At 38.5% G+C, this 20,741-nt stretch overlaps 1 protein-coding gene across 5 annotated transcripts in view; it reads right to left on the bottom strand.

Annotated features, from left to right (window-relative positions):
• LOC127509446 (Fc receptor-like protein 5) overlaps nucleotides 1-20,741 on the bottom strand; it is a 111,683-nt gene that overhangs the window by 74,784 nt on the left and 16,158 nt on the right. The window contains exons 8-12 of one of the 5 annotated variants that reach the window (XM_051888161.1): nucleotides 16,444-16,578; nucleotides 15,377-15,544; nucleotides 14,999-15,280; nucleotides 11,597-11,845; nucleotides 1,487-1,732 (exon numbers count right to left, since the gene is read on the bottom strand). In XM_051888161.1, the coding sequence (XP_051744121.1) occupies nucleotides 1,487-1,732; nucleotides 11,597-11,845; nucleotides 14,999-15,280; nucleotides 15,377-15,544; nucleotides 16,444-16,578 (1,080 nt within the window). The remainder of the gene's footprint in view (nucleotides 1-1,486; nucleotides 1,733-11,596; nucleotides 11,846-14,998; nucleotides 15,281-15,376; nucleotides 15,545-16,443; nucleotides 16,579-20,741) is intronic. The other 4 variants (XM_051888162.1, XM_051888165.1, XM_051888164.1 and 1 more) reach the window with 4 other exon arrangements.

Below are 20,741 nucleotides of genomic sequence, written 5' to 3' on the forward strand. Positions count from 1 at the left end.
TTGTAGTTTAAATTTTTTTCACCAATATTTTCTTGCCGCAGATCAGAAATTCTGAATTTTGATTTCTAAACATATTCTGGGGGGTGGGGATTTGACGCACAGATACATCAAGAATCAGCATATGAATCTCAATAATGGTGACATACTTAATGCTCTGAATGCATGCTGGGAGACATGACTTTAATACTATGGTGGCTCCCAGCATGCATTGCAGCATGAAGCATGTCACCATTGTTGAGATTCATGTGTTGATTCTTGATGTTTGTGTGTGTCTAAAGGTTTTTTTTTTTCTTACAATGTATTTAAAAATCAAAATTCATAATGTTTGATCTCTGTCAAGAAAGCATTGTTGGAAAACATATGATGATGATGATGATGATGATGAAAGATATAACACCTGATCAACTTTGTTTATGGCTTATTTTGCAACAAATTATGTGTTTCAAGTAAACACTATTGCAAAAACCACAAACTGACATAAAAAGCAAAGACTCAAAATGCTCAAATAAAGGACACACTAATCGCAATAATGGTGACCAAACATTTTCAATAAAACATCAACATCTAAACCTCTATTAATTCTCAAAAAGAACAGTAGACAAATGGCATAAAGAAAGTTTGTAATAAGAGAGATTTAATGTCTTTTCAGTTGATTTCATCTAAAGCTGTGGCTGGAAGTCAGTTGTAGTTCTTGTGTTTCTCTTTCCTTCAGTGATTCTGCTCATTATCATCAGGTGTCTTCAATAATCGAACAATCATCACTCAGTTAATCACTTAAGTACCTAATTAACTCTAACGCTGCTCTAGTGTTACTTTTAACACTTTGCTGATGGATCCCATATGAACACAAAGTGGTGTTAATTTAACACCGGGGAATTTACTGTGATATATAGGCCTTAAAAATTATGAGAAGCTATAAAGGCAGGAAATTATTTGATTTGTTTAACCATTGATATTTTGTTTAAGCCCCAACAGTGTTTATGTATTTATACAACAGTTCGTTCTGGTTCTCAAATCTGATTGGCTGAGAGCCTCTTCCAGATATTCTACCAGTATCACCATGGGAACTGTTTCACTGTTTGTATCACTGCAGCATTTCTCACAGCGAGTGTCATGATGGACGAGCAAACCCACAATCATTTTACAAACACTACTGTTGTTGTGTCACAGATTGTAGGGGGTTTTTTTAGGTGAGAATGTAGGTATTTAGAACTGAAATATGCAAATTATGAACATATTGTCTATTTGACAACTTGTTTAGATGTATTCAAAGATTCAAAAATGTATTAAAAATTAAATAAATACATTAATTAATTAAATTAATAAAGCACTCATTAACAACTTGTTGAACTTGTGTGTTTATGAAGAGATGATCAAACTCACCTGATACTGTCAGTGTAACTGCATCACTGCACTTTATCATGAACTATATCTGAACGAGGGCATATGAAGACATAAATCAGCTCACAATTTCATTGACTCTCACCTCTGACTGAGATCCAGCTCTTGGTCGACTCTTTCTTAGTCTCTGGGTGTTTGCAGTAGTAGAAACCCTCATGTGACTTTGAGACAGTAGAGATGATCATCTCTGTAGTTTGATTCTGGATGAGTGATCCATCTTTATAGAAATCAGCTCTGGGGTTTGATGGGTTTGGATGTTTATATAAACAGCGTAGAGTCAGAGAATCTCCTTCAGTCACAGGATGAACAGGACTCTCCAGAATCACACCAACTACAGAAACACAGGAAAATGTGCTGACTGAATAAAGAGTAAGATTATTTGAACAACATGGTAACATAAAAAATACATTTCTATATTTTCTGACAAAACTAGATTTTTATTACAACTTGTGCATTAAGTTTTTTGATTGTTTGTTTGTTTTTTGCCCATTGATGCTTCCTGTTCTTGTTAAAGGGCACCAATTATGCCCCTTTTTACAAGTCTCTGCTGTCCCCAGAGCTGCGTGATCCTTCAGTGTCTGATCCATAACAGAAGTATTTATCTCCATCAGACTCAGAAACAGATGTGAATGTGTTCCTGTTGTTCACTGAAAACACTGGTTGAACCTTCTTTATACCAGTTGACGTCACAGGGGCACACTCATTTGCATATGACTGCCTCTGGAGTGAGACAACAACGCCTACTCTTACATCATTGTATCGTTGTTCCCGCCCACTGATGTTCAGTCCATGAGCAGAGAGTGGATCTAAAGTTGTTTCCGATAAGATTGTGATAGTAACAAGATTGCGATGCCATGCAGACATTGTGTTGTTCCTGACTGTGGAAAAACAATCTTTGCATAAGCTGCCGAAGGATCCCAGTGTCAGAGAAAAATGGATTCGGTGTATTTTTAACGAACGTCCTAGTCACGTCAGTGCTGACTTGCGTGTTTGTACTATATATTTTACAAGTGGCTTTGAGAACAAGTTGCAATACGATACAGGCTTTGCCCAAAAACTTTTGCTCAAAGATCAGGAATCAACTGTTCTGGAATCAGCAAGGACCCCGCAAACTGTAAGTAACGTATTTCATTTTTAAACCGGTAATGACAGTTAAATTCATAATGAATAATCCTAGTATTTTTACTTCAAAAACGTTCTCTTTATAATGGCTGAAACTGTTGATCATGCATGCAGCGCGAGTTTATCTGAACACTTACCAAAACTCCCATTATAGAGACGCTCTTACACTTCCCCCGGAAGAGCGTGTGCGCACACATCGACCAGAGCAAGGGAGCAAGAGCATGCCCATCAACACGCTTCGTTCGGCTTTACGGAGGTCATCGGCAGCACTGCACAGGACTTGCTCGAGAAAGATTTGTCACTTTGTTTTTAGACCACAAAATCAACAATGTCACCAAAGAAGTGTGATTTTGGTTGTGAGGGAAAGATAACCTTGCTTCCCAAAGAACCCAGTGGAGCTGAGAGATTTCTGCTCACGCATTACGTTGATGCGCTCTCAATATTTGTTATTAAAATAACCATAGAAACTGATAGTTTCAATCACTTTATTATTGGTTAAAATGAATGGAGAATATCTCGTGTTTTTCCGTGGCTGCTCGAGCCCTCAGGATCGCCGCTTATGGTTTCATAAAGAAGGCCCAGTTCAGCGCTGGATTTACAGATCATTTGAAACTGAAAGATGGAGCGGTCACAGCGATAATGATCCCGGTCATGAGACGGAACCACAGGTGGTGAGTAAAACGGCTTCAAATGTCTATTTTGTTGGCAATAGGTGCCTAAGTGCATATAATGTAAACAACAACTATTCATCATTCACTATGCTATATTCGTTATAGTGATTCAAAAGTTATCCAGGGATAATGCAATGGTGTATTGTGTGTGTTTAAATACATTTGTTTAGCTGACCATTGATAGCTTGCAGAAGATCGCTACACAAAAGCTGCGTGTGCTCATGACTCTTTAGCTCCGCTCACACGGCACGCCTCCAGGAGCTCGGCTGTTTTCGGAAAGACTCAGTACAGCGTATGTATCTTTTATAAATATGGTAAAACTAAAGACTTTTCGGAGATATGAAGGATGTACTACTACTCCATAGGTACTCAAGATTAACATGAGATTGGCAGAAACTGTGTGTGATAACACCCTTTAACACCCTGCTGGTGGTTCCCATATGAACACCGAACGCTGTTAATTTAACACCGGGGAATTTACTATGTTGAATGCACCTGACATCGTAAACACAACTTTACACCTTGTAAAAGCGAACTTACCAGAAGAACTTGAACGCACCATTATTATAATATTATACCGCCCCCTGAATCTGTATGTTTCCACCCACGACATCGCCATTTTGTTTTCGCAAGCGACAACAGTGTACCAGTAACACTGGTCCTGGAGTGCAGCTGTCCTGCACAGTTTAGCTACAACCCTGATCAAACACACTTGAATGTTCAGGATTACTAAAGCTACGTGAAGGAAGGTGAGTTGGGTCAGAGCAAAACTCTGCAGGACAGCATCACTCAAGAACGACCATCCCAAGCTTGTGATATGTCTCATCTATGTAAACATTATCACTTATCTGTTAACGGCTATCCATGGGTTTCAGGCACATGACTTTTTTGTTGCGGCCATCTTTAGGACCTACGCATAGCGTCTCCTTGGTGATTGAAAAGATGTCACACACCAAAATAGCACACCTCACCACCGACAAAAAGCAGTTTTTAAAGAAAAAGGATACTTTAGGATTAGATCCTTATTTACTGTCAAGTGAACTGCTGACTCCACTAAAGTCTAACAAAAACTTTCCAAATTTGACATTTGTTGACATTTACATCTACCTCGTCCACAATCCACCGGCAAAACTCTCAAGGGATTTAAAAGCATGTGCTTTTAAAGACTACCGCTACTTCACCTCAGGATGATATTATAGTTACATGAATATCGTAGGCATCACTGAATGGAATTGTCAATATTGTCAGTAAAGCACATCTCTTGTATTGTCAGACACATTACTTACACAAAATAAAGCACAGTCTGGAGTGTTCTGTAAGAGTCCCGTGATCTCTCTTCAGTAAAGCAAAATAAGGGACACCCATTCACAAGCCTCAACAATATCGACATCTCAACAATAAACCATGAAAACACATGAGAACTTGCAACAGAACACATTTTATATGTTTTTTTACATTTGATAATTTTATTTATTTCTGAAGAACTCTTCAGTATATTGATGTTTCTTAAGCAGTCATTCTGAACCAGTAATCACAATTCTGCAGCTGTTACCTGGATGGGATGAATTTTTAATCCATACTTTTACATTACTATGTAATTTCTTTGTCCCATTTTTATGTATATAATTTAGTTTTAAAAAAAACTTTTTAAAATGTCATGATAAATCGTATATGACAGATAGGATGATGTATTACGTATGTATATGATTAATATGAATAATAAATCAATAACATTAATTAATTGGTAACACTTTACAATAAGGTTCATTAGTTAAACATTAGTTAATGTATTAACTAACATGGACTAACCACGAGCAACACATTTGTTACTGTATTTACTAATCTTCGTTAATGTTAATGAAAATACAGCTGTTCATTGTTTGTTCGTGTTAGTTCACAGTGCATTAACTAATGTTAACAAGATTTTAATAATAATATTAACAAAGATGAATAAATTCTGTAGAAGTGCAGTTCATGATTAGTTCATGTTAACTAATGTAGTTAACTAATGTTAATGAACCTTATTGTAAAGTGTTACCAATTAATCTGTCTAGTAATGTCTAAAAATATAATAATTATCTGCCTAACCAGCTCCGATAGTGTATGGAATATTCTATTAATAGATTATCCAATTTTATAAGTATGTCTGCCACCATATGCTGCTATAAGACAGTCCACCATAAGCAATTGAAATGCTTCTCTGCAACCGGTGCAGTTTGCCTTGCGTTCATCATTAGTTACTGACCAACCCAGTGATAACTTTTCCCCATTCAGCCCTTTAGCTAAAGAATAGCTTGCGTTCAAAGGGCAGACGTCAGCTTGACATGTTTTTAAAAAAATGTGCAGATTTATAGTGCATATTCTCGAGACTCTGTCGCTATGGATACAAAGACGCTAAAATGCAATCATGTGCAAATTTAAGCTTCTCTGCAATTTTTTGTGAAATTGATTTCATTATTATTGCTATTAGTATTATCCGCACTGCAAAATGCTTGTTTGTTTATTCAAGTATGTATCGGTCTATGTAAAATACAGGACAAATCACGTCCTGTATTGATTTGTTATGGTACCCATCATTTAACCTTTAAATCCCGTATTTTACAGGACAGGTGGTATTGGGGCAACCCTACGATAGCAGCAATCCATTACTGAGGACGCTCAGGATTTGCAGGGATATTGTAAAACGTTGACCCATTTCTTTGTGATTTTCTGTTATCACAGCCCACAGCACAGCAGATAGATGGCATGTTGCAATTCAGTCCTACAAATGGCGACCGCTCCACTGTGTGACGTCACATGAAATCCATTGTAAACATATGAGTCTCCATAAACTCCTGGCGTCTGAGCCATTAAAGACGCAGTGGTGTAATTTTATTTATGAAGGGAAATTGTCCAGATAAATTTATATACCAGTATGTGCAAGTCATTTTACACCAGACTGCTTTGCACACGAGGATCAGTAAAACACAGATTGCACAGAAGTTGATTCTCAAAGATGGATCGATACCAACTGTTTATGATCCAATTTCATATATATTTTGTGATGTTTGCAGATTGTCTTTCTGTTTTGTTAGCATGTTGCTAATGTACTGTTAAATGTGGCTAAAGTTACCATTGTTTCTTACTGTATTTACTGAGACCAGAGCCATGTTGTTATTTTAACCCCAAAACGCTTGCAAGTCTGTATAATTCATAAACGCGTCTTATTGAGTAAATTCTTATTGAGTTCCTCCAACAGTGAGTAGCTTTAGCCATGTTAGCAATGCAGCACACTATCAAACTCATTCAGAATCGAATGTTAGCAAACATCCACAAAATACATGCCATACCTACGTGATCTGATATGCTGCATCACGAACAGTTTGCAACAGTTTGCACCTATTATGTCCCCATTTACAAGATGTAAAATAAGTCTCTGATGTCCCCAGAGTGTGTATGTGAAGTTTTAGCTCAAAATACCCCACAGATAATTTTTTTTTTACAGCATGTTAAAATTGCCACTATTTGGGGTTGAGCAAAAACGCGCTGTTTCAGTGTGTGCCCTTTAAATGCAAATGAGCTGCTGCACTCTGCCTAAGAGGGCGGAGCTTCACAAGCTGATAGTACAAGCCAGTTTACTGATGAGAATTATAATGTTTATTGTACTTCACACAAAATATGAAGCGTCTGTCTTCACTCTAGAAAATCTCTGTAAGAGCTGAATAAAACACATTGCAAGTGTTCATTAAAATATTATCCATAAATTCTCTCTCTCTCCCTTGCATTATCCTCAACATACACAGCGAAGTACACAGAAACACTCGTTACAACTAACAGTAAACAAATATATAAAGACATTATGCCGTTTCGGGTGGTGCTTAATAAACCGGTAAACTTTATATCCGTAAAACAACTCTAATGAACTGTGCTCTCACCTTTATTACTGCCGTATCCAGTATCACTCTGGAGACTGTATGTTTTGTATTGTCCCTTTGTATTGACATTCTACACAAAGAAGTCCGGTGTGAAATGATTCGCGCAGACATAAACAAATTTCGGTAGAGTTGAGGGAGCATTTTCTTCGAAAACAAAATTAATCCACCTGGTCTTCAGTGGCTCAGATTTCAGGAGTAAATGGAGAGAGCTATGTGGATTAATCCATCCAGCTACAGAACACCTAAAACGCTTGGGAGAAATTCTCGTCAGTGCAGCAATGGCGGACTGTGTACAACTCGTTGTGACCTCCCTCAGGGCGGTTCTATGTTAAAACGGCAGTGTCTGTCAACATTAGTGGGCGGGGCCTGTGGCTAATGTGACATCACACTGCCAGGGATCTGGAAATGGCTTGTTCTGAGACACTGCTTATGATTTATGGGCATTAAAAAAAAGGAGTGGTTGGATTTTTATCATTATAGGGTGGTTGTGTACACACACTGCCAACACACATTTATGTCCAAACACCATGCAACAGTGAAGTTTGCATAATAGGTCCCCTAAGAGTTATATTTGCTGTGTGAGCTTCTACTGTATTATTTATGCCTCAATGTATTGGAATCGTGAGCTTGGGGGAAGGGAGCATGAGCTCATTTGCATTTAAAGGTACACACACCAAATCAGCATATTTTTTCTCCCACCCAAAAAATGGCAGTTAAAACATGGTATAATAAAAAATTTTGAGCTGAAACTTCATAGACACATTCTGGGGACACCAGAGACTTATATTACCTTATATTACCTTATCTTGTAAAAAGGGGCATAATAGGTCACCTTTAAATCCTGTTTGCATTGTTAGTTATGGCGAAATCACTGCATTCACACCATCAACAGACTGTCATCTGCTCAATGTTAATCACTGTAACCTTCCATGTGATAGAAATAGACCTAAATTTAATGCAATAATCAACACTTTTCACAATTTGTTAATCTCCACAGCTGTAATAGTAAAAATGTTGATTCCACATGTAATATTTCAATTGCAAAGATGTCAGCCAATCACAGCAGTGGGCGTTTACACTGAAATCTCACAGCAGACACGCCCCTTCAAACAGAGCATTTAAATCAGAGGACTAAAATCAGGGTAGAAAATAGAAAATAGCCTAAATTATGACAATTATTTGATGTAAAACTCATATTAACATTACTGTATAAGTGCACCCCAGGAAACATTATAAAAAAAAAAAAATTAAAAAAAATCCATTTCATGAACCCTTTAATTTAATAGACAATGTAAGATTATGGATTATAAGGAACTGTCCTATCCTGGTCATATAAGAAGAGATTACAGTTCCCTTTCAGTCGGTCACGTTCGACGTACGTCAGTAGTGACCGACGAATTGGGATATCGCTAGAGAGCCCTATCTGCTTCGAGTAAACTTACAACAAGCCAATGGAATTGGCGTGCGATATTTGCATAATGCGCACCGCCCCCGCCAGGTGGTATAAATAGGGGAGCAGATGCCATCGCACTCTGTTTTTCGCTGAGGAGCCAACCGTGGTGTTCCTGCCTTGGTTAACTCAGCTATTTGACTTGCAGTTAAACTCTACAAAGCCTGAAGAGTTTTCAGCGGTCTTGTGTTGGTGTTACGACACTTTACAGCGAGGTCGCAAGCTGCAGAGGAGCCTGAGCTGTGTGCTCTCAGCTGCTGTTTTTACAGCACATTTCCAAACACTCACCTGTCTCTGACGGTTGCGATTTGGGCCGGTTCCCTGCTTTGTGATCAGGGAGTGGTGTACCTGATCACATCGCAACTGATCCCTGTGTGCTTTGGCACAAGATCAGAGCTGATTCCCCTTCTAAAAGAGCTTCACAGATGAACCCTGCGTCTTTTTCAAGATGTCATTTCGTCTGTGCATTACTGGATGCGGTCGTTCCCTGGTCCCCGCTGACAGTCACAATCGCTGCATCACATGTCTGGGCGTTCAGCATGCTGAAGCAGCTTTTGTGGATAGTTCAGGTTTTCATTGTGGGAACATGACTATCTCAGTGTTGAGATCGAGACTCTCGTTCCTTGGTCCCCTCCCCTATGCCCCGTTCCGCCGTTTTCTCTGGCTTTGGCCGGGGTGACGGTGCGTCGGCATGTAGGCAGAGCGATTTGAGGATTACGGTCAGGGCTTCCCCACCGAGCTCCGCTCCGCGGCCCCCTGTCCCCTCTACAACAGTGCAGCCTGTTGTGCTACCGATGGATCGTCCTGGTCCCTCTATGGAGTGACCAGCCGTGTCCTTCGGCATGCCTGCGGATGATCAGATGTCAATCGCGGCATCGGAAGGTGAGCAGGAGTCCTCGGGAGATGAAGACTCGGCTGCGTTTCCTCCCTCCGGGACGGTAGCGTTGCCCGAGGCCGTTCCCGAGCTGACGGCTATGCTTTCCCGGCCACAGAGAAGGTCGGGCTCGTATGGAATCCTCCACCGTGTCCCGAACCATCTCGGCTGGATGATTGTTATCTCGGGGCGGCCCGCACTGGTCCTCAGCGCCCCGCCCCAGTGCCATTCTTCCCGGAAGTGCATGAGGAGGTGACCAAGTCCTGGAGAGCGCCCTATAGCGTTCGTGCCAGGGCTGTTCCCTCCTCTGCCTTCACCACCTTGGATGGCGGAGAGGCCAAGGCGTACGCTGGGATCCCCCCAGTCGAGTGGTCCGTTGCGATGCAGCTGTGTCCAACGGCCGCCGGCTGGCGCGGTGAAAAGCGTCTCCCATCCCGGGCCTGTAAATTCTCCTCAGGGTTGTCAGAGAAAGCTTACAGAGCCTGTGGACAGGCCGCCTCCGCTCTGCATGCCATGGCCCTTTTGCAGGTATATCAGGCAAAAGCACTCATGGATATGCCCCAGGGTGGCCTTGACCAACAGCTGCTTGGGGAGCTGCGTGCCGCCACTGACCTCGCCCTCCGGGCGACGAAACTAACGGCACGTTCTGTTGGTCAGGCGATGGCTACGTTAGTAGTCCAGCAGCGCCACCTTTGGCTGACCCTGGCTGACATGAGGGAGACGATAAGTATCGGTTCCTGGACTCCCCCGTGTCCCAGGTCGGCCTATTCGGCGACGCGGTCGAGAGCTTTGCCCAGCAGTTCTCGGCCGCACAGAAGCAGGTTGAGGCCATCAAACATGTCCTGTCCCAGCGGTCCGCTGCTGCCCCCACCCCGCCGCAGGCCGCACAGCCTCAGTCTCAGTCTGCTCGTCGCCGAGGGCTTCAGCTCTGCGGGAGAGGATTCCAGCATCTCTCCCACCCCCGGAGGAGGGCCGGGGGGAATTTGTGTGTTGTCTTGTCCCGGCGCTGGCTCTCCGGAGTCCAGCGGTACCCACCTTTTCACAAAGAGAGCAGTTTCCCAATCCTCCAGGTCTCAAGAGGGCGCGGCTGTAAGTGTGTGAGGCCCCACATTTTGGACTGAGGTATTTACTTGGATAATATAAAACAAAAAAATATCTTTTTTATTCCATCTACTTGGGATATGGTGAAATTTGCCATACATTAGTAGGACAAATGTGCAAATGTACAAATGTGGATTTTGTTATGAATTGTTTACTTATTTCTTATTTTTTTATTCTTAATTTTTTTTTATTCATTTTTTACTTTTTTTTTTAATAGTTTTGAAAACAGAACCCAAGCTTAATGTCTTTAAAAAGAGCTCACCCTAAATATACTTTATATCTAGGCCTTAAACATTATGAGAAGTTATAAAGGCAGGAAATTATTTGATTTGTTTAACCATTAATATTTTGTTTAACCCTCAACAGTGTATATGTATTTATACAACAGTTCGTTTTGCTTCTCGAATCTGATTGGCTGAGAGCCTTTTCCAGATATTCTACCAGTATCACCATGGGAACCGTTTCACTGTTTGTATCACTGCAGCATTTCTCACAGCGAGTGTCATGATGGATGAGAAAACCCACAATCATTTTACAAATACTGTTGTTGTGTCACGGAATATTATATATATATATATATATATATTTTAGGAGAGAATGTAGATATTTAGAACTCAAATATGCGACTTATAAACATAGTGCCTATTTGAGAACTTGTTTAGATGTATTCAAAGATGTGAAATGCAAAAAATAAAAAATAAATAAATAAATAAACAAATAAATAAATAAAAATTCAATAATAAAAATCATTAAGATACATCATGACTACTTTTTAAGGTGTTATTTGGTAATGGATGTAAAAAAAAAATACAAAAATCCAGCCAACTTTGAGAACTGGTTTGATGATCATGTGAGACAATTGTGGTTAAAAAAAACAAAGTATCTTAATGTGAAGAAGCAAATCGTTCATTAATAACATGATAAACTTGTGTGTGTTTATGAAGAGATGATCAAACTCACCTGATACTGTCAGTGTAACTGCATCACTGCACTTTATCATGAACTATATCTGAACGAGGGCATATGAAGACATAAATCAGCTCACAGTTTCATTGACTCTCACCTCTGACTGAGATCCAGCTCTTGAGTGACTCTCCAATCTCTGGGTGTTTGCAGTAGTAGAAACCCTCATGTGACTTTGAGACATTAGAGATGATCATCTCTGTAGTTTGATTCTGGAAGAGTGATCCATCTTTATAGAAATCAGCTCTGAGGATTAATGGGTCTGCAAACTTATCTAAACAGCGTAGAGTCAGATTATCTCCTTCAGTCACAGGATGAACAGGACTCTCCAGAATCACACCAGCTACAACTACAGAAACACAGGAAACATGTGCTGATTGCATAAAGAGTAAGATTATATGAACAATATTGTAACATAAAAAAATAGATTTCTATATTTTCTGACAAAACTAGATTATTACAACTTGTGCATTAAGTTTTTTGTTGGTTTGTTGTTTGCCCATTGATGCTTCTTGTTCTTGTTAAAGGGCACCAATTTTGCCCTTTACAAGATTTAAAATAAGTCTCTGACGTCCCTAGAATGTGTCTGTGAAGTTCCAGCTCAAAATACCCCACAGATAATTTTTTATAGCATGTTAAATTTGCCACTTTTTGGGTGTGAGCAAAAACGCTGAGTTTTAGTGTGTGTCCCTTTAAATGCAAATGAGCTGCTGCTCCTGCCTAAGAGGGCTGAGCTTCAAGAGCTCATTCTCTGGTGTCAGGAGTCAGGACGCACTAATAATGTCAGAAACTGTCAGTAACTGTTCAGCCCAAATGGAATCGGACAATAATGCCTACAGAGCCAGAGAATATATGCTGCATGAAAATAGAACAGGTATAGTTTAGTTTAATTACGGTTCTAAATTATGTTGTCATCTTGCTTTTATCCATTATTAGTACAAGCCTGTTGTAGCAAACCCTGTCTGAATGATGGGCAAAACTTTACTGATGAGTTTTGTGGCGTTTATTGTACTTCACACAAAAGATGAAGCATCCGTTTCCACTCCAGAAAATCTCTGTAAGAGCTGAATAAAACACAGTACAAGAAGTGTGCATTAAAGTCTTATCCATAAACTCTCTCTCTCCCTTGCATTATCATCAACATACACAGCGAATTACACAAAAATACTCGTTCCAATTAACAGTAAACAAATATATACAGACCTTATGCCTTTTCAGGGGATGCTTAATAAACTGGTAAGCTTTATATCCATAAATAAACTCAGATGAACTGTAATGACTGTAATGCTTCTCTGACAACGCACATGACAAGCTGCTTCTTCTTCTTCTGCCTTGATACTCAACATGACGGTGGACACTGCCTACTAGTGGTCTGTATGTTGCTTGTCAACGCGGACAATGACGCAGAAGTATAAATGAAAACCGACATATAGCTTACAGTGCAGAGGCTCCGGCGTAGGTCCGACGTAGAAGTATAAATCAGCCTTTACATCCAACAACAAAACACCTCAAACTCTTACGAGACATTCTTGTCGCTACAGCTGCTCCAGGCCTATTTCACAGCGTGACGTATGCAAACCGGAAGTAGGGAAAACTCTTTTCTGGTCCAGTAAAATTGGTAGCAGAACAGTGGCGGAGACTAAAAGTAGTGAGTCCAGTATTGTGTCTTTATATTCACACTCGAAGAAGAAGCAACCTTTTATGGTTTTACAACTTTCCCAACGACGAGAATTTAATTCAGACACTGAAGGGCAGCTGATTTTGAAATGGAGAGTGTTGATGCAGCGCTGCTGTTGCAGGAGCATGATTACGACAGTCACATTTCTGGATGAGTATAACATGATCTGAATGGACAGTAAAATAGTAGATAATTGTTAACTGATACAATTTCACAATATGTGTAAAATATATTATGCTGTATGGATGTAAATGTAAGGTAGGCTAGCATATGGTAGCAGTTGCTTCATTATTTACATACACATTAGCTAACGATATGTAACACTGTGGTTTAGATGTTTGTGTTACCAAACGAGTATGAGCTGAAGAAAGTGCTTCCATCCACATCCATCCATCATAAACATATTTCACACGGCTCCGGAGAGTTAATAAAGGCCTTGTGAAGCATTGCGTTTATGTAAAAAAAATATCCATATTTAAAAAGTTATGAAGTAAATATCTATCTTCCGCCAGACCGCCTTCTTTGTTCTTCAAAAAGCTTATGCCGTACGTCCTACGCCTTCCCTATTCAACTTATGGAACTGACATGACGCCAGTTCAGTTTTGTCCGTAATTTGAACACGGAAGGGCGGTCTGGCGGAAGCTAGATATTTTACTTCATAACTTGTTAAATATGGATTTTTTTTTTTTTTTTTTTTTACACAAACGCATCGCTTCACTTCAGAAGGCCTTTATTAACCCTCCGGAGCCGTGTGGAGTATGTTTATGATGGATGGATGTGGATGGAGACACTTTCTTCAGCTCATACTTGTTTGGTAACACATAATGCCATTATAAAGCTCAGATGCCTCAGGATATTTATTAATATTTCTACGATTGTGTTCATCTAAAAGAAGAAAGTCATATACACCTAGAGTGGCTTGAGGGTGAGAAAAGCTTGGGCTAATTTTCATTTGAAAGTGAACTAATCTTTTAAGCTTGTCCTAGACTAAAATGCATGTTTGAGCTGTTTTAACTGAAAGCAACTTGTACTGACATATCTTAAAATATGTCAGTGCCATTGTTTTGTTTCAAGATGAACACCAGAAATGTTTTTTCTAGTGTACGTTTATAAAAGCTACTTAAATACCCTAATTGAACTAAGGTCTAATCCTGGCTTAGGCTAAGCCCTGTCTGTGAAACCGGGCCAGTAAGTATTTTTTTTGTTTTGTTTTTTTATTAAATCTCTTTGAAATGCATCCATAAAGCCAACAAGTGATAAATGGGGAATTAGCTATAGGCAACTGCCTAATAATTCATACCTTGACAATCAAAAATAAGTTGCTCAAAAAAGAATTTGTAGCCTTTCCTGAAAACGGTCAACAAAACAACATATGCTATTCTTACTTTATAGGCAAATAAATTAATGTAATTACTAAGAGAAAACAAAATATCCTCAGTGCATTAAACAATGAATGGCGATCATAGCGGACCAGATGTACCGCTTCCCTACTTCCGGTCTCGGTCACCATATTGTGAAATAGGCCTATGGTGGATTGTGTCCACCCCAGTCGTGGGCGGGGCCTGTGCAAAGTGATGTAACTTTGACCAGAATCTGCAAACAGCTTGTTCTGAGACACTTATTATTTAGAGGGATTAAAAAAAGAGGAGCGGGTGGATTTTTATCATTATAGGCTGGTTGTGTACACACACACCCAACACACATTTCTGTTCAAACACAATGTAAAAGTGAATTTAGCATAATAGGTGCCCTTTAAATCAACCTGCTTCATGCATTGACTGTAAACTGCCAGTGAAATGAATAAATACAGAAATACAGACTCACTTTGTACAGTGATATTAACAGGATGATATTTCTCTCCAGATTCAGACTGACACCAGTACACTCCAGTGTGTGATGGGATGGTGGTGTTGATTGTACATGTAGATCCTGTTTGTGATCCAAACACTGGTGATGAACAGTCTTCCAGCCCCCAACGGTCTGTGTATCTTCTGACTGTCCATCCATCAGAGTTACTCTGGTCTTTACAGCTCAGAGAGAGAGAGACAGATGAGAAGTGTTGAGTTCTGCTGGGACTGATGATCAGAGAGACTGGAGGAGAAACACCTGACAAGACAATTACAGCTATAATTTTTCAGATTTGAGCATAACAATTTTCTTTATTAAAGTTTAACCAATCGTTTAAACTCTGCATGAACTCACCAGTGACCCACAGTGGTTGTTTGTTGCTGTGTGTTTTATAGGCTGTTTTTTCTCTCTCTGCTCCACACACATAAACTCCAGTGTGATTTACAGCAGCAGAACTGACAGTGTATTTTCCTCCAGCTCCTCTGCTGCTGTCTGAGAGCAGCTTATAATGATCTTTGCTCCCTGTAAAATAAGAGAATGAGTAGATTTCATCTTAAAATGGTTTGATTTCAACCCACTTTGAATTGTTACAACATTGGTAGTCTATATGTAAATGAACAGTGTTTACTCAATCTCTGTTTTCTGGACAGAATTATTCATATTTATTTGGCAGCAAAAGTTTGCTGAATGACTCATTTTACATATGAGACTTTTGACAATCCCCAGTGTTAAATTAACATCCCTCAGTGTACATATGTGTCCACACTACAGGGTGTTAAAAGTAACACTGAAGTATTGAAGTTAATGAGATAATTAAGTGATGATTGACAATTACATCTGATGCTAATAAGCAGAATCATGTGACAAGATTAAGAACAACAAGAAAAAACAGAAAAAAAAACAGAGCAGTAATAAGTGTAATAATGTTTAATGGCTGGAAGTCAGTAGTTGTTGTGTCTCTCTTTTTTCTGTTCTTCTTTTTTTGTCTTGTTTCTGCTAATTTATATCAGGTATCACCACTAATTGACAATCATCACTTAATTAATCACTTAATTATCTCATTAACTTCAACACTGCTTCAGTGTTACTTTTAACACCCTGTAGTGTGGACACATATGTACACAGAGGGGTGTTAATTTAACACTGGGGATTTTTCTGTCCAGGGCTTTTGTGAAAACTACAGAGTATACTTCTGCATTTTTGTATCCTCTTCCATGGACAGTCGGATCAACAGAGGTTTATTATCACTGAAAATTGTAACTCACTCCTGCTAAACATTTACTCTTTGAATTCTTGCACCCGGGAACAATACAAGTCTACATACCCTGTCTCTATTGTTTGGATTTAGAAATATTAATTTTTCAAACTTGAAATTTAAATTCAGCTAATTCAGATGATACAACATGAAGCACATTACTGACCTGATGAGACAGTTTCAGTTTCAGTGAACCAGCTGAATGTCCAGCCTGTAGAGGAGCCGTTAACCTCACAGATCAGAGTCACTGGATCTCCTTCAGTCAACCACTTCTGAGGAGAAACACTTAACTGGACTTTAACTGAAATAGAAAAATGAAAGGTGTAAAGATCACCCTATGTGGGGTTCAAACCCACATCCTTTAGGTTAGAAGCTCTGAGCTCAAAACAGGGTTTCACACCACCTTCATCTACACCAGCAGTCAAAGAGACACACAGTATCAGATACCAAAGTGTTGAAAATTGTGGTTGCAGTTCAGGTGGTGTCTGTAGAGTTACTAATATTCATGACAAAGTAAATGTCTAAAGATACTTTATTTTTCTATATTCTTCATAACAAATTTTGGCCATGCAATATTTCTGAAGAAATTTTGCATTTTTGTGAGTGAATGTTTTTGGTGTTTTTTGTCACACCTCAGAACTGTCTGTGTGGTTTTACTAGTTCACAACACATGAATCATTTATATAACTCATTCATTTATAAATCATTTATATAATAATATAATCATTTAAAAAAGATGTATTTATAATCCTCCTTTACACTGCTGGGGTCGGATTCACGAAAATCTTCTTAAGAAATATTTCCAAGAAGTTCCTAAGAATGTTCCTTTGTGGATTTAAGACAGGTTGGAGGTTATCCTAACTTTAAGAAGTTATTGATGATTATTTTTCAGGAATATGAATACTCTCTCTCCTCTCCACCTATAGCTGGTGTGTGGTTCAGGATGTAATGATACACATATTCATATTACAAACCGAACAATTCCTTTGACTTATCCTATTACATTTGGAAAATAAAATAGATTAAAGTGTGTGAAATATAATGTTCTCAGTGCCACTGATCTCAACAAGGCAGCCCAAACAAAGTAACAGGCAACGTGCTGTCTGCCCCTCACACCCCAAAAACACAGTACTCCAGTCAGGCATAGGCTGAACTTGCTTGTTGCAATATGGCTAGTAATGTTAATGTGATTACCAGACCAGAAATAGAAGCCCCAATTAAACACACCTGAACCATCTAATCAAGGTCTTACCAGGCATATTAAAACCTTCAGGCAGGTGTGTTACGGCAAGTTGGAGCTAAACTCTGCAGGACAGTGGTCCTCCAGGACCGAGTTTGGACACCCCTGTTCTATATAAATGACTCATTCATTCATTCTTAAATTTTGTATTAAGAAAAAAGATAGGATTTAGCATTAAAATATTAAAAGTTTTTGGGAATACAAAATATTCTTTTTTTTGTTTGTTTTCTTAAGTTAGAAAATAAGAAGAAAATAGCACTGAAAAAGAATTTTATTAATAATAATTTATTAATCAAATTCACTCACCTTCAGTGTGTCCAGAGTAGATGTTTGAAATCAGCACTAAAATTACAAAGTTAAAAAAAAAACTCATGAAAGATTATATGTATTTTGTCTGTCAGACATCTACAGCAGTTCTTATTGAGGATTAACAGGTTTAGATGTTCAGTTCACTATCATGGTGATCAGTGTTTGCTTTATTTGGGCTCTTGACCCTTGACTTTTGTTAAGTTGCTTCTTTTTCAGCAATTGTAGGCAATTTCAGAAAACATTTCTGCATTGATAAAGCAGATCAACATGTCTGTTTTAATGGTCAAATGCCTGCATTAAAGTTGGAGCATTATTGAATGGTATTAAACTCAGCTGATGTGATAAAGATCATTTGTAACACCACTGATGTGTTTCAGATGCTGAATGTTGATGTCTGTGAGTGTATAAATAACACTATCGTTGTTACATTTTTGCTCAAAACATGTTTTGTGCCATTTATATACTCACAGACATCAACATTCGCCACATGAAACACAACAATGGTGACGTTTCATGCCAGCATACAAAACATTCATGGCTCCCCGCATGCATTGCACCATGAATAAATTATGTTGCTGAATTATGTTTTGATTGTCACCATTGTTGAAGTTTGTATGATGAGTGTTGATGTCTAAGTGTGTCTCAACTTCCAAACAGATTTGGACAATCTTACACAAATCACTTCAGTGTTACTAATGATGTTTATCAAATTGGTTTATTACTTTATTCTAGTTGTTTTAACCACTTTAATGCAGTCATTGGACTGTTAAAACACAAAAGTTGATCTTATTTCTCTTTCTTTCAGTGCTTGTTCACAGCAGGTTTTTGAATGATTGAAAGAATGTTTCAGGAACATCAAACTAACCTTTAAATAACATTCTAGTAACATTAAGGAAACTGGACATTTCTATGTTCTTGGAATGTTACAAAATCAACGATCCTAGTATGTTGAATTGTTCATCAAAATTAAGTTGAAAGAACGTTTGAGGAACATCATACCTTTTAAAACACATTCCTCTAACATCAAGAAAACTGGACATTTTTTATGTTCCCAGAACCAACACTGAATATTTGGAGAATGTTCTCATAACAAAAATCTGTTAGCAGGGGACAGGCTAACATCATTACTGAAGATCTGTGCTAAACTGCTACCTTCAGTAAATTCTCCTCCTCACAAGGTCTCTGGTCAAGCTTACTTATTTTATGCATTAGAGAAATCTAATACATTAACAAGCCACCCAAATGACAGCTCAGCCAAATACAGGAAGATCTAACAATTATTGAACATGGAGCTGATCAACTTTGTATTATGGCATTTTATAAATGCATATTCTTCCGTTGCTTGTGAAACATCATAATTTCACCATGATACAAGTCTTATTAAAGATAAACTCTTACTAACTGCATACTAGTGAACATCTACTGAAGACTAACTAGTGAATATCTACTTCATGAACAGCAAACTGTACAAAACAAACCAACAGAACTGATTCAACAAACACTATTACAAAGAGTGACTGAACAAACAGACTGACTCAAACACAACAGAGTTCATTTCTCTTTCACAAACAGCTCTAACTGCACACTTCCTCTCGTCTTTCACTCATATATCATGAACTAGAGCTGGATCTGAAACACTGAGAGCAGCATGAAAAGAAGAAAAAAATAATCAAAGAACACTAAATAATCACTTGAACCTGTTCAATCATATTCATAATATGAGCAGTTAACATCCACTGAAAATAATACTCACAGAGCACAAGAGGAAGTTGACTGAGCTCCATACTGACTGAATAATGACAGACGGTTAAAGACACAGACTGAGTTAAAGCCTCAAGACTTCCTGATACCTACAGTCAGATCTTTAGGAACATAATGACAGATTAAAGACATACAAATGAACCTCATGTGTTACAGAAAACCTTCTGATAATGTTGATAATCTTGTAACATGTTTTCAAATAATGTCACACAAGTTTATACTGAAATGTTTTCAGGACTCATTCAGTATCAAACTGAAGAGCAGCAGTTTGCTATTTTGAGAATTAATATTATTTTGTGTTTAATGGAAAAGGAAAAGGAAACTATACTTTGACGAATTTTTATTGTAATAATAATTATTAGTTTTTTAAATGTCAGGTTGTGGTTTTTGTGACAGTGTTTACCAAAACACATAATGTTGCAAAGGAAACCAGAAACAAAGATGATCAGGTGATATTGTTATCAAAGAGAAAAACAATTTACACCAACAATATTTTCTTGCCACAGATCAGACATTTTGAAACTTTGCTTAAGGGCACCTCGGTTGTGGGTAATTTGAGAGGAAAAATGCACTATTCATTTCCTGCTGGTATTGAGACTCGAACCCACAACCTTCAGGTTACAATCATATCAGTGATTAGATTAATGAAACAGGCTGTTACATGATGATAAAATCATCATCAAAATGTAACCCTATAAAAAAAAAGTAACTATAGCAAACATGTCTTAACACATTACAGCAGCCAAAAGAACTAATACTAAAAAAAATCAAAGGTCAGTAGCCCAACCAAAGTAAACACTGTTCACCATAATGGTAACCAAACATTTTCAATAAAACATTGTTCTGACTTAACTTAGTTCTGGGTTTTTTAGCTTGTTTGCTGTACGCCCTGTCAACACAGCAGCTTTTATGCATTGTTCTGTCTTTTGTTAGAAGCAAGAAATGACAAGGAAGCAGCTTCACGCAATACAAAGTCAATGGAAAGGGTTGGATTGTTTGAGATGCATCGGCGCTGCACAGACTGATCAGTGTATGACGTCAAAGTACCGCGAGAGCGATTGGAGAACAAATGTCTCCTTATGCTTTTGAATCACTCTCGCGGTACTTTGACATCATACACCGATCGGTCTGTGCAGCGCTGCTTCAAGTCAAAC

Source organism: Ctenopharyngodon idella, chromosome 3 (genome assembly GCF_019924925.1).
Source record: "Ctenopharyngodon idella isolate HZGC_01 chromosome 3, HZGC01, whole genome shotgun sequence".
Lineage (NCBI taxonomy): Eukaryota > Metazoa > Chordata > Actinopteri > Cypriniformes > Xenocyprididae > Ctenopharyngodon > Ctenopharyngodon idella.